General features: G+C 53.4%; 4 protein-coding genes across 4 annotated transcripts; 3 read left to right on the top strand and 1 right to left on the bottom strand.

The window, feature by feature from the left end:
• Positions 1-364: 364 nt before the first annotated feature.
• J4E92_000594 (uncharacterized protein) lies at positions 365-2,753 on the bottom strand (the record flags this gene model as incomplete). Its single annotated transcript, XM_051492009.1, has 2 exons — positions 365-1,557; positions 1,613-2,753. 2 exons carry the CDS (start codon positions 2,751-2,753, stop codon positions 365-367), a joined length of 2,334 nt encoding a protein of 777 aa, XP_051357521.1.
• A 506-nt stretch (positions 2,754-3,259) lies between these two features.
• J4E92_000593 (uncharacterized protein) lies at positions 3,260-6,129 on the top strand (the record flags this gene model as incomplete). Its single annotated transcript, XM_051492008.1, has 2 exons — positions 3,260-4,763; positions 4,811-6,129. The coding sequence occupies 2 exons, from the start codon at positions 3,260-3,262 to the stop codon at positions 6,127-6,129; spliced, it is 2,823 nt and encodes a 940-aa protein (XP_051357520.1).
• A 1,408-nt stretch (positions 6,130-7,537) lies between these two features.
• On the top strand, positions 7,538-8,463 carry J4E92_000592 (uncharacterized protein; the record flags this gene model as incomplete). The annotated part of the gene is made up of 2 exons (XM_051492007.1): positions 7,538-8,230; positions 8,284-8,463. The coding sequence occupies 2 exons, from the start codon at positions 7,538-7,540 to the stop codon at positions 8,461-8,463; spliced, it is 873 nt and encodes a 290-aa protein (XP_051357519.1).
• Positions 8,464-10,433: 1,970 nt separating this feature from the next.
• Positions 10,434-14,072, top strand: J4E92_000591 (uncharacterized protein; the record flags this gene model as incomplete). The annotated part of the gene is made up of 3 exons (XM_051492006.1): positions 10,434-10,629; positions 10,677-12,458; positions 12,505-14,072. The coding sequence occupies 3 exons, from the start codon at positions 10,434-10,436 to the stop codon at positions 14,070-14,072; spliced, it is 3,546 nt and encodes a 1,181-aa protein (XP_051357518.1).
• Positions 14,073-14,154: the final 82 nt, after the last annotated feature.

The raw sequence follows: 14,154 nt of genomic DNA, 5'->3' as shown, positions 1-14,154 counted from the left end.
ATGATACCCCAGCATAACATTGGGCGCTTATTATTCCCGGGTTATTTTCCTTTTCCTTCTTTGCATAGCATACGAGCATTGGCAGGGGCTGTCTGTTACACATCGTTGCATATGCCAGCATGACTGACGGGTGCCAAAGTGCTTGGGCCGCGCTCTGTTCACTGGCTTTGGCGTTTGGGGGTTACGCTTGCGTTTCCACATGGATGATGATGGCTCATCTCTTGGGATATGACTGAACCTAGAAATGAGAAACCATTACTGCTGTTGACTTGTTGCTGCTTGATCTGTGTGTGTGATGTTCAGCATGTGTGAGGTTGTTGATAAGTACGTCTTGATCGTCATGAGCATTATGCATATCTACCGTCTATTCAAAGCCCTCGCCCTTGGCATCCACCTCGCCCTTCGGCCTCTCAAGCGCTGGACTCAGAGGCCCCGCCATATCAACAGGTGGCACCTGAACCCCAATTAAGCTCTTCCTATGCAACCGCGGGCTCTTATCCAACGTCTCAGCTTCCTCTTCCACCTCCGGACTCTGCCTACCGTCCTCATCGCCCTCTCCATGCTCGCTACCATAGCCCTGATTTGCCAGCCTCAAGCCCATGATCTGCTGTCTCAACTCATCCACAAATCGCTGCATGTCCTCGAATGGCAGTCTAACCGCTCCTCCATCAGCGTTCTCAGCTTGGGTGTTGTATAGCCTGAGCGCGGTGTCGAGGGCGCGTTCCGCTTGCTGCGACTTGTCCAGTCTGTACCAGTTCTCGCTGGCAAGCACAGCCCAAAGCGCTGCTTTCCGACGTCGGCTTCCTAGTTTGTACATGCCCATGCCAGTGCGCACAGCGTAGCAAGCTGAGATGCGTTCAGTGATGAGGGCGTGGCCTATCGAGCCTACGAGGCCTGTTTCTAAGATGCGTGTTGCCCAACGTGCGGCGTCGTCTGCAGCGGAGGAGCCACGGAGGCGCAGGAGCTCAAAGCTGAGAGTGAGAGTGCGGAGAGCATAGTACGGCGCTGCGCTGCGCTGGCGATCAGTATACGAGTATGATGCAGCTTCTATCCACGCATCGATGTTTTCGGCACGGGATTTAGAGGAAAGTGGTGTGGGTGCCATGAGAGCCGACAAAGCGGCCATTTCAGCAGCACCAGCGTAATGCCGCCATGCTTTGTCGTTTTGAAAGTCCGTCCTTAGGATATCATAAGTGCTCAATGCCAGTTTCCAATCGCGCAGCATAAAGCAGTAATCTGCTAACCGTCGCATGATGGCTTCGGGTGCGTCGGGACGGTAGAATCCCTGTAGGCTATCGTAGTTGGAGTTCCCGGATGCAGTCGAGGATGATGAGGAGGTTCTTGAGCCGCCAAAGGGTGTCCAACGTTTTGATAGAGACATGAAGCGGCCAGACAGACCGCGGCGTCGGGACAGGATCTGCTCGTTCCAGGTTGAGACGCTGCGCTCCATGTTGGGTATTATGGATTGTGTGACTAGCTCACGGATAAAGGTACGCAAGCTGCTGATGTCGGAATCGGGGAAGTAGGGTGTTGGGTCTGTTATGTCGTCTGTAGTTTCTGTATGAAAAGTCAGTACGCAGGGTTGGTATCAGGTTTACACTGTCGAATTTACCTCGCCTCTGAATTTCTGCTAGCTCTTCTCCTGCAGACATCCATTCGCACGTCGGCAGACGTACGCTGTCATCGTCTGAAGCTATGCATTGCTGACTCTTCAGTCGCAGTAAGTGGCAGTGCAGACCAAAATGGCGTTTCATCGAATCGAATGTCTGGTTGGACTTGGCGATATCCCCCGTCTCCTCATCATGTATCAAGACGTAATATCGTAAGAAGTCGTTCTCTACCCATTGCGGGAAACGAAGGTCGCCATCATGCTGCCGATTGTAGAGCCTCCGCAGCTCTTCTATAGGGTGTGGGTTCCGTGATGAGATGGCTATTATGCCAGCCACGGGATGAGAAAAAGTCTCGTGAGGCACTACCGGCAGTCCTGATAGTAGCCTCCGTAGATATAGAGTATGGAAGGGTGAAGCGGTGCCGTCTGTCTGCGTGGCTGTTGTGTCGCCTTTGCTCATGTAGTCGGACACGGGGGATTGCTTGTTGAACTCGGAGTACTGCAGATGTCGGTCGACTAGCTCTTCGATTTGTGACACATCGCCTCCTGACCGTCGCGGTCGCCGTGTGGAGCTCGAAGATGTCCGTTGGCCACCTGTGTCGACGCGCAAGTCTGGATATGCATCGTCTACGCCTATGAAGCGCACACCGAAGTCCTCCCAGCTCTTGCTTGCCCCATTGCTATCTCGTATCGTGACCTTTCCAGGTACTGCCTCCCCGAATGGCCGTAGAAGTTGCAGTAGCCCGCCCTCCAATCCCTTGCCCCGAATCAGCTCTTCCGTCTCCGCGTCCGCAAGCACAGCGACGCATGGCACAAACGCCCGTTGTATAAGCGCGCGGTACTCGTCCGATACTCCCGGCGGCAGGCTGTTTGGCGTGCCTGTCCCACTCAGTCTTGAGCCCGGCGAGAAGACGGAGCCCTGTACGGTGCTTTGGGTGGGGGTTGCGGCGCCGGAGTTGGGGCGCGACGTGGATATGCTCGTGGTGGACTCGAACAGCTTGGAGAGGCTTGGGTTGGAGCGGCGGTAGGGGAGGCTGGCGAGAGAGGAAGCCGGGGATGCGCGCTGTTTGGGCAGTATCATCGACGCCTCCACATCGGCTGGGTACTTTGGGGGTTTCGGCGTGGCATCCTGAGGCGGCGTCATGAGAGGCTAGGGCGCTGCGCCCGCGGGGTTCTGGATGCGCGCGGAAGTTCTGAGGCAGTCGGCATGTATTCTGATTGTCGTGTGCTGGACTTGGCGGCAGTGAAGCGCTCTTTTACTCAGCCGCCCGTTTGTAGCTGCGCGAGTGTGACGACGTTGGGTGGTGCATCATCGCGGTTGCGGCCGCTGCGCTTTGTGACTGGACGAAATGCGGCATCTCCATCAGCACACAGCCAGTCCTCATCGTCGCACATGTGTCTGCAGACATAGCACACAACGCACACTTCAGCCTTCTTGTCTGTCCTTACGGCGCTTTGCGAGCTAGAACCTCATCGCAGCAATCCTTCTGACTCATATGGATGTCGTTGATGAGTCGAGCCTTCCTCTGTTCAACGCGGACAATTTCACTACTATACAAACGTGACTTCCCTGCACCCACCCTTCGGCCACTATCACGATCGCTTCTGCTTTCCAGAACCTTCTCTGCTCTCACTCTACAGCCAACTCGTATGTCCCGGACCGGCTCACCATCCGAAGACCAACAACCAAACGCTAAACGGCGCAAAATTGCCCGGCCCTCACCCAAATTCATACACCCCTACGGCACTATGGCGTCGACGGGTAATGCCGAATCAGCGCAGTTGGAACTCACTGAGGTCGAATCGAAGCTCAGACAGCTTCTACTGGACGTGGCTGCTTACATAGACGAAGCACCCTCAAGCAGCGATGTCACTGGTGACCAGGTTCCAGAAGAGCTAGCGAAGGAAAAGATTGTATTGCGTTGGACTGGCGGATGGGTGCGCGACAAGCTCCTCAAAATTGGCAGTCATGATATCGACGTTGCCATCAACAAGATGACTGGTGAGCATTTCGGCCTAAAGATGCAAGAGTATCTCGAGATACCAGGCAATGCTGAAAAGCACGGTCTGATCGACAAAAACGATGCCCTCAGTGGACGTGACAAGACGAAGAAGATTGCACCGGGGCTGCACAAGATTCAGGCAAACCCTGAAAAGTCAAAGAACCTCGAGACCGCAACCACCAAGATCATGGGTATCGACTTGGACCTTGTCAACCTGAGGAAAGAGACATATAACGAAGTCTCTCGTAACCCAGAGATGGAATTTGGTACAGCGGAAGAGGACGCTATGCGGCGCGACGCTACCGTCAATGCTATGTTCTACAATCTCCACACTTGTCAGGTCGAAGACTTTACTGGGCAGGGACACAAAGACATGGCTTCCAAGATCATCCGTACTCCACTAGAGCCTTACCAGACCTTCAAGGATGATCCGCTCCGGGTACTGCGGCTGATCCGCTTTGCTAGCCGCCTCGATTACATGATCGAGCCGGAGACAGCAAAGGCAATGGGCAACGCAGAGATACAAGACGTCTTAAAGATCAAAATCAGTCGTGAAAGAGTCGGAATAGAGCTCGAGAAGATGTTGAAGGGTCCCAGACCACGTATGGCTCTAGAGCTGATCGACCAGTTCGGCCTTTACAGGACAGTCTTCACAGATCCTACCCGCGAGCTATCTGAACCGGACACAGCCTACTTCAAGCCAGCATACAACTTTGTTGAGACCATCATCGAGAAGAATGCCGATGTACCAGCTGCTATCCCCGATACCTTGCTGAGAAACGAGGACGAGAGGTATCTAGCTTGGGTTTGCGCAACCATGATGCCTTGGATGGATGCACCCACAATACCTCATCAGAAGCCACTTCAGCGACCCTACTTCGCTGCTTATCTAGTAGCTCGCGAAGGGTTCAAGGCCCCAAATAAGATCTGCGACGTCATTGCGTCTGCTTTGAGCAACAGCGAGGAAATCCGCAACGTCGTCGCTCGGTGCGCCAAGGGACTTCGGAGACCGGATACCATCAACCCGACAGATGATGCCACTGCCAGGGATACTTTGGGCATGGCTATCCGTCGTTGGGGCTCGAGCTGGAGGACGCAAGTCTTTATGAACCTCGTCTACGAGATTGTGCTTGGGCGGGTGTCAAAAGATGGTCAGTGTTACCAATTTGCTTCCTTGGACATTGCTAATTATTTCTAGAAATTCTTCGATCATATAACAGCTTCCTTGCCCGGGTTACCGAGCTCAAGATTCTTGATGTCGACACGTTCAGACCTCTTCTCAAAGGTACAGACCTTGCCAAGGCACTTGGTACCAAGCCTGGCCCTTGGATGAAGGACGCCCTCGATGTCGTTATGGCCTGGCAGCTACGCAATCCCGACATAACTGATCCCACCGCTGCCATTGAGGCTGTAAAGGCTTCTAAGGACGGACAAACTGATAGTGAGCTTTCCCTTCGCCTGGCACATCACTTTCTTCAGCTTACCATTCCACCTCTCTTTCCGCAGAATAAGCCCACGTCGAATGCGCTGGAAGCTTCGCGGCAACCGGCCCCTTGGAAAGACACTGGGAATCAGTATGCCTTGGACTTGCTGGAATGGGCGATCAGCACACTCGACCGGAAAACGATAGAAGGGAAATGGCATTTGCTGATGCCTCCAATACTGAAGATGATGGACGACATTGATATGAAATGGAAAGCGAGAGGATGCCACATGCTCGGTCTGTTACTCGAGAATCTGCACCAGAAGATCGGGATGGACGCTGAGAAGAAGTCGTCGATAGCCGCGCAGAGCTCCACAAGCTTCCTGCAACGCACTGGGTATCACAACATCTTTACTGAGGCTCTGTTCCCCATGTTCACCTACATCCCTTCCATCACACCGGAAAACGAATCCGTTACCCTTTTCAGAGAAGTGTTCCCTCCTATCATCTCACTCGCCCAGCTCCTTCCGACAGACCCCAGCAAAGGCCCCTCTCGAGAACGCTTCTTGGACAAAATTTTGCGTGAAGGGGTCCTCTCTCCTCTTGCACATTTCCCTACACCCTCGTCGTACCCGGAATTGGCCACCTTGATCATGTCACACGTTCCCGTATTATTAGGCCACATGGGCATTGATTGCGTCAAGCACCTTCGCGACCTTGTGCCTCTGATCTCAGCTATACTGCAGGAGCCATTCGCACTTAGTCACAAGCCCCTTCTTCTTTCAGCACTGAAAGCGCTGCAAAGCGTGCTGCTTAATGCGTGGCCTAGGCTACCGGAGTACAGGGGAGCAATCATGATGGGCATATGTTTGCTGTGGGCTCGGTGTGTAGAAGAGCGAAAGAAGGCCGGTAGTCAGGACATCGAGGAGATCACAAGCCAAACACAGGAATCGGTCGCTATGCTGGACGCGATTATGCAGGCTACCGAGACGGACGGACTAGCGAGAGTCTGGGAGCAGGAAAAGCAGGATCTGATGCAGGCCTCATCCGGAGTTGAGGAATTATTTGACGAGTGTGTGACCGGACAAGAGTAAGGACACGTTCTCTGCGCGTCAATGAGTAGTACTTCAGCAGCCAGAAGAAGCTGCATTCATTCCGTCCTTTTACGGTGTGATGTGCAGTATGTTGGGCAGTAACAAAATCATATAAAGCTAGCGCGCGTTGGAACCAGCAAAGCAGGATGGATGTTTTGTGATGATCGAGTTCTTCACATCCTTGCACAGCGTGGTTGCTGCACAGTGACGACAGGCACGTGGGTACCGCCTGCAGCGATTGATTCAGATGGCCCACATGCAGGCTAACGGTTTTAGCCATGCATCGAGTGTCAGAAACAGGAAGCTGTTCTATCCTCGGAAGACGATGCCGCACACGTCGAGCGTATGAGTGGGCATTCGCGAATAGTTGCATCAGGCGACAACGTCAAGTCTGCCTGCGTTGCCGTGGGGTCCGTGGCTATGCGGGGCGACAGCTTGGCGTGTAATCGGTGTTTACACAGCCCAGATGTCAGGTCAGACACGAACTCGGGTCCTGACTGCTGCACCGATGCTGTGTAGACATTGCGACCTCCCACATGCTACTCACGGACAGAGGGCCGTTTGAGACTGCGCGCGGTGTTCTTGAAAGTGGTTCCTGGGCGCTGGCTACTGTACTCGAGTCAATAGCGGCCCGCACACCCCTGCCGGGGACGAGGATGCCATTGGACGCCTTTTTTCGACGAACGCGCGTCTCACGCTCAATAAGACGATGCTGGGGATATGTGATCTCAGTATGATGCCCGTGATGTAGAAGAGGTGTTGCTTGGCGGCATGGGCTTGGAGTGGGACACTGTCGCATGCACATCAGAGAGTGTAGTACTCCAAGTAAGCGCGACTGCGGTGCTGCTGCGCTGGATGATTATAGACGGAGGCGCAACCGTCTGACGGAGATATATGCTAGAGGCGTAGGTGAAACGCGGGGCCAATGAAGAAGGCGCAATCTGACTATTCTGGATCATTTCGCTAGTGCAGGTGGCGCTTCCCCGAAATCTGCCTGAGCGACTTCACGATGCTCGACGGCAAGTGACTACGTCGCCGAGAAGACGGGCGTAGATATGGATGCATGAGTGGTTCGCGACAGCGGCGCACGAATGAAGAGACGTAAATACTAAACCCGACGCGTCTGGCGCATGCAGAGTCTCGACGTAAAGCCGATCGGCAGCGCTCAACAAGCGTGGGCGGGACTCAGCCTCGTTAAGGTGGTTGCTTAGGGCTAGGGGGCATGTCACGGCCACTTCTTCCCGCCGCGTCCATTGCACCTCGTCCTGCTCCGACACATGTCCTCTGCTCCGGGCCCGCCGTGACTCTCTCTACACTTCGTCGCGGCACATCTCCACGGCGACATTAGCAGCTCGAGGGGTGCGCGCCGCCCAGCAGCCACGCCTGTGCCGACACCTCTCCCAAGATCATGGCCAGAGCTTATTTCGCGTCCAATCCCTCCACATCCACCACGACGACCTGTCTTGTTAGCTCTGCCCAGACTTGCACTACGACCACCACCGTACCCTCTGCCGCGTCGCCGCCCCCGCCAACTCCCTACAACTTCGCGCGCCTCGTCGGCTCCTCCTCTTCGTACCCCAAGGCCGAGGACCACGGCGACTCCAGGTTCAAGAGGTTGCCAATGCCTCTCGAGCTCGCCATCTCGTCGCGGGCGCATTGGCTCAGTCGGGTGCGGTCATGTCTCCGCCTGCTCATCATCGTCCTGAGCGGCGCAGTCGTCTGCATGCTCATGCACACGTTTGAGATCTACCGCGGCAATCGCTACATCGACCTGCGCAAAGGAGAACTGCCCATGGTCTGGCCTGCCCATACCAACCTGGCCCCGACCATTATCCTCTTCGCCATTGCCGCCGGCAACTTCCTCGCCTCGGTCGCCATCCTCACCCTCTCCTTCAAGCGCTCCTTCCGCCGGCCCTTCCGCTCGCGCGACGTCTACCGCATTGTCGCTGGCAGCTTTGGCGTCATTATGTGGATCACAGCGCTGGTCGTCTTCAACCTCTTGGACAAGGCTAGCAAGGCCAGCTTGGGAAGGTACTCGTGCACCAACGCGAATGTCTTGACCAACGGCCGCTACCAATACCGCGCCGTCTGTGAAGAGCAGGTAAGACAGCGCCCCTTCCGAGTCAAACTGCATGCCGCTAACAAATCCTCCAGGGCGTCGCATTCTACACCGCCATTGGCGCAGCCTCCGCAGAGCTTCTCACACTCATCACCCTCGCCATCTCCGCCATCCTGTCCGTCAAGAACCAAGAACCACCCCCGACCATACAGATTCGCGAGAAGAACAACTCGATAAGCTCCGGCTCAAAGTACCACAAGCCTTTAAAACGATAATGCCAAAAACACGCACAAATCAATCTTCCAAATCCACCAATTGTCCTGTTTTCGCTCTTTCCTTGACCTCTTATTTCCCTTTTCACGTCGCTGCATGATACCCCGGATTTTCTCGTTTAGCGGCAAACATACAACCAAAACTTTATACGGCGTTATAATCTCTGACCATACTTTGCTCGTTGCACAGGGCTTCGGGCCATTATGACGACTTCATCTCCCATCGCTCAAATCATCTGCATGGTATCGCGACATTGCGGCATATTTGGAGTTTGTGTCATTTGCTCTTTCCTTGCATATTTGCATTTCCTGCCTTGGTCAATACCATCATGAACGTGGTCTTTGTCCCATCCCCCATCACCATTAGAAGAAACACGTTGAGCCTTCCCGTTTGCCCAATAGAGTCACGGTCGCATCTTGGTCTTGTTACCCTAGGATCTTGTAATTGGAAGAGAAGATGGGTGGTTTTGCTTCGGAATAAGTAGATGAGATAAGAAATACAATAAAACAATCGAAAGAACAACGGAAGTGTGTGGTGTGCTGCTGCATGTGTTCAGTTCGATTAAAACGCCGGACTATATGCAAGGGCTCTGATTGGCAATTGAAGCGTGTGTTGTTGATATCAACTCTCAGCACGGCAATAATTCGATCGCTCCTAAGTTCGCCATATATTCTACTCTCAGGGAGTAGGTTCTTCAATCATAAGGCTCGATGTTGCGCATTGTGATTGAGTCTCGCTCCTGCCTGGAAAGCTGGTCAGACGAGAGGCCATTTGCTAAATGTAGAGAACATGTCCTTACATCAATATGGACTCCTTCCTCACCTCTTACGATCTCTAACTGCGACAGTCGTTAAACTAGAAAAGCTTCAACTTTTACATTATGCGCTTTGCCATCAGGTTGAAGTTCGAGGTAAAGGTGACTTTCCACTGCATCTGGCATCGCGCGCTCTCACCTACTGCTGTCTGCCTCAACCCCACAAACAAACACTTGCGCTCGCAGTATCGCTCTGCCTTCAGAAGCTCTCTACCTGTTCCCTCCCTGCCTATTTAAACTGCAACATTGAGGAATTTTCGAAAGAGCAAAAAATGGCAATCCGACGGGGTTGTGAGGGCGATGGCAAAGACTCACTCTTCCAGATGCTTGTCCCAGTTTTCTCGCCTCTGTGAAGTAGCTGATCATGCCGCGGGCGCATGGTTCCAGCAGATACCTTTCGTACCTAGGTTTATTTTTGCTCTTTTCTCTGGCTTGAGTATGGTGCTGGTTCGAGACTGGGTGCGGCCTTTCTTCTATTTGCCCTTTTCACTTTGGCGCGTATGACTTTTTCTCTTTTCGCTTTCTTGTCGCTCAAGAGCGGCGTCGGAGTTGAAGCTTTGATAGCCGAAGGGTTGATCGCCAGTAGGTAGTCTTTTTCGAGGCGCGCAGTTGCAGAGCGCGCGTTTTTGGATGGATGTTTGTCGGTGGCAGTTTCCTATGGGTGAGAAAGACTAGTAGTCGACGCGGTCGATGACATGTATCAGCAGTAGTAGTCTGGCTTGACTGAAGCTATCAAATCTATGCGTTGCCATACCAGCGTCTTGAAGAATCTTGTTCAAGTCTGTATAGAGAGCAGCCTGCAACATGTCCCTTACCGTGGTCACAAAGAGAGGTCATATTCGCCTCGCTCTAGGCTCTGAGACATCCGGAGAACGTCACAGACTCGACCTCGCGGTGTTTGAAGACGCCAAATAGCCAAGATATATAGGCGGATACGTGTATCGAATGCTGGCCGATGTTGCAGTGTTGCAAGGAGACAAAGGTGAGGTGCTGGAAATGTGGGAGATGCGGATTGCGGAGTGATGACTGACGTTGGCCGATTGGGAGCGCGCATTGACCCCGGCTAGCGCGTTAATCCCTGCATGCTCCCGCTGAGAACTTCCAGAACTTTTTTTGAGGTCGAACACATGCGACCGTGTTTGCGACAGGATATGAGACATGGGCAAAAGGTCGGCTTTCGAGGCCAATACCAAGAGTGCGCACTCTGACCGCGACTCGAAGCGTCAGCGATTTGACGACACCCACGAGCGCAACTCACCACGACCGAATGGCGCCGCCGAGGATGTCACGTCTGGGCGCGACTTACAGAATGCGCTGTACTTCGACCAGAGCTCCTCAGGCGGCTTCCGAAGTGGTAAGTGCGACCAGATGCTCTATATGATCAACGGCTGACATAATTAGGCCTAAGTACTTTCAAGCGATTCCTCGATTCGATCCTCTATCCGACCGATGAGCACGACGTGCCCCGCAAGCGAGCCATTCTCCGTGAATACCTGGACACACAGAAAGGAAGAGGCCAAGATGAGAAGGAAAAGACGTTCCTGCAGAACCTGATTCACGGGTGGGACCATGCTGTCGAAACCAACTACAGCGCCGTTGTCTCCCAGGTAACAGCTGTGCTCGCGCTCCTGTTCAAGGTTTTTGCGACCCATGGCGATTTTCTCGAGTACGGCACTCTGCTGGCCAAGACTCTGCTGCAGCCATCGGTCGCTCGTCGTTTCGTCCGAAGTACCTCAGCGGCACCCAAGGAGGAGAGCGTTATCGCGCCGGCATTGCGACTGCTCACAGAGCTTACTCGGTTCAATGAAGGTGCGCATGCGAGGGCCGTATACGCCAAGAGAGACTTCACACTCGAGCCGAAGATACTTGGAAGGAACATCAATCTCGGAAGAGAGCAGTCGGCGGCAGACCATGTCAAGAAACCCAGCATTCGCACTACGGCCATCAGGTATCTTCTCATGCATTTGAGGTATCAGGACGAGCGGGCAAAGAGCGAAATGCTCTCCAACACCAACGTCGTCCGTGCCGTCTTCGATCACATCCGCGCGGACCCGCCGTTCCTCATCTACGAAATCCTCGATGTGTTCACAAGCCATGTTTTCCAAGACAAGACTATTGCAAGGCACACCAAGAGTAGAATTTTGAACGGCAAGGCACTCTCGCGTATAGCCAGTCTGTACAGCTATGAGGTGGAGGAAGGCGCTCTTTCCGAAGGACAGAAAGCACCCGATCAGCTCGCTCACGATTTCCTTCGCTTAGTTTGCACCGACCCTGCTTATGGTGTCATGCTGCCAACACAGGGCTTCTACCCGTCTACTTTTGATGACGACGAAGGCGAGCTGGAAGATGCAGCTGACTATGGCAACGATCTGGGCCTGGAATCAGTTGACAACTACAGCAAGACTGTTAAAGTGCGGAACGTAATTCTCTCAGAGTTCATCCAGAGCCAGAGGCCATACGCAAATACCTTTCACCAAGAGCTTGTCGTCGATATCTTTCGAGCCTGTCCTGAGCTAGTGGCAGACTACTTTGTCAAACGACGCGACTTCAGTTACGATCCAAAGCTTACTTCGACATGGATAGGATACTCCGCATTCTTGTATCAAGCTATCCAGCTCCCTGTACCCAAATACTTCGGTGCGAAGAGGAACTTCCGCGACCATCCACCACCGGTACCTGTGCTTATGAACAGCATCCTTCCGCAGCCTCTCAATCAGCAAGTGCTCACCAAGTGTCTCAACCATAACTCCGACCTCATCCAGTTGTTCGCCATCCGAGTTCTAATCGTAGCGCTCCAGAAGCTACAGGCCGTCCTCCAGGAGCTCAACAATGCCAGCGCCACCAGATCCTCGAAACAGTGGGAGCAAGCAGCCAAGCGCCTAGTTTCAGAAGTCAGCAGACGTTGCCCGCCGATCCGCACTGTCTTTTTGGCACTGAAGAAACCTGGTCTGAAAGACATGAAGCGGGAATCGATCACCAGGCTGCTGCGGCTTTACTATGAAGCCACACCCCAAGTTGCGCTACAAGAGAAGTTTGATGTTTCGCTACCGTTGTGTAACGCATTGGTAGAGGTCGATAAGCCCACAGCTTCGCCCGAAGACAAGGTTTTCCGTATCATGGAGCTAGAACACTGGATACAGATGGCAAAACTTTCACCAGCTATGCGTTGGTGGCAAAAGCAAAGTACGTTATCTCTTCTTCTCTGGACTGCCATTACTGACTGTTGTAGAATCACTCCAATACTCGCCATTCGTAACACTTCTCAGGCTGCTGGTGACTTCAAAAGAGAGCGAACTGTATACAGGCATTAGGTCTCTCTTGAGCGACATTTTGAACGACCAGGAAATGTTGCAGACCAAGACTTCGCCCGACGCGCTCGATGCACTAATTGCTAGTTTGGGATCAACCTCTGGATCAGTGACGCCTTCTACCGACGTCCTCGAGTTCCTGGACGACTGCTGCGCGCGGTTCACCAAGGTGCCTATCAAGTACTTTGATGATTTAGATGTCATGTGTGGCCGCACTGCGCAATCTACAACTGGGCTTGGGCCATTCAGTAACTTGCTCATGACACTAGTAGAACAATGGCCCTTCAAAGGTGGGGAGACAGCCACAAATAACACGGCGGATACCATTGCTCAGTGGCTGTCGAGACTTCTATATCTCCTCAAGCTGATTGGCGAAGACGAGACAGCACTGGAACACATACGCGACGCACTGGTAGAATCAGCGAACGTAGCATACAAAGAGGTGCTGAAGGATGCCTTCTTGTGGAAAATGGGCAAAGAAAGAGCGAAGGAGGCCTTGAAGCTGGCAACCGGGGCAGACTTCAGCGGCTCAGATAGATCATCGACATCGCCGGTTCCAAGGCCTACGGAAGAGGCTGAGCAGCATGCCAAGCTCAGGTCTGCCGTCGATCTTGAAAGGCCACCCGTCGAAGACAAGAAGCACACTGGACTCACACGTTGGAGGAAGAAAGAGCTGAGTGAAGCAATTGATGATGGAGACATTGGAGAACTACTGGTGTGCCTTTGCTCCGAGCACCCCGAGATCCGCATACAAGCCATCAGCAACATTCGACGTGTCATTGCGACTATTATGACAAGCAGCCGTAACAATGCCGAAGAAGACAACACAGCTACTGGACAGCAGGGACTCACTCCGGACTGGGATCTTCAGCAACTCTACCTTCTCCTCTGCGAGGTCTTGGAGTCGGTGGATCCGGCAGGTGCTGAAGCTTTTCCCTACGTTGGAGGTGTATTAGCCGCTCGTTGTGCTGGCATTGTAGCGGATCCCACACACACGCTCTTCAGCACAGTGAACAACTTCCTTACGGCCTCCCCAGCCTGGGATGTCCATTCGTTACTGCGGTTCTTTTGGCATCGCATCGTTGCCAGTCAACCAGACGACGACACCACCTACCACAAGGAAGTGGACTGGTACTTCGACTATCTTCTGGACAGTCTGCGGACACCTGCAGATATGGAACTGTTTAGGAAGAGCAACATATTTGAACAGCTGTTGACTCATTACGGCTCCCGATCATGTCCTGCGTCGGCAAAGGACAAGATCGTGAAGCTACTGCTGCGAGCAACACATGTGGAAGGCAGTACAACGCTCATCACGAGGTGCGGGCTTATCCCGTGGATACAGATGATGCTTGATGGCCATGATCCGCGACATCGCGCTCTGAGGACACTGGCCGGGCGTGTCTACGACACATGCGACCGGGAGAAGGTAGCTGCATGGAGCAGTGACAGCCTAGGCGAAACGATCGCTTCGCTACGCAAGGTCTGAGTTTTGTAGTTTTGTACATGTCTGTAAACCGTATGCGGCGTTGGGGAAGCCACTCGGAAGCATTGCAGGGCGTTGTTTGCGA

Source organism: Alternaria infectoria, assembly GCF_024043175.1.
Source record: "Alternaria infectoria strain BMP 0036 chromosome Unknown scaffold_1, whole genome shotgun sequence".
Classification (NCBI taxonomy): domain Eukaryota; kingdom Fungi; phylum Ascomycota; class Dothideomycetes; order Pleosporales; family Pleosporaceae; genus Alternaria; species Alternaria infectoria.
The sequence above is the reverse complement of the archived record's forward strand: the minus strand, read 5'-3'. Positions and strand labels throughout refer to the sequence as shown.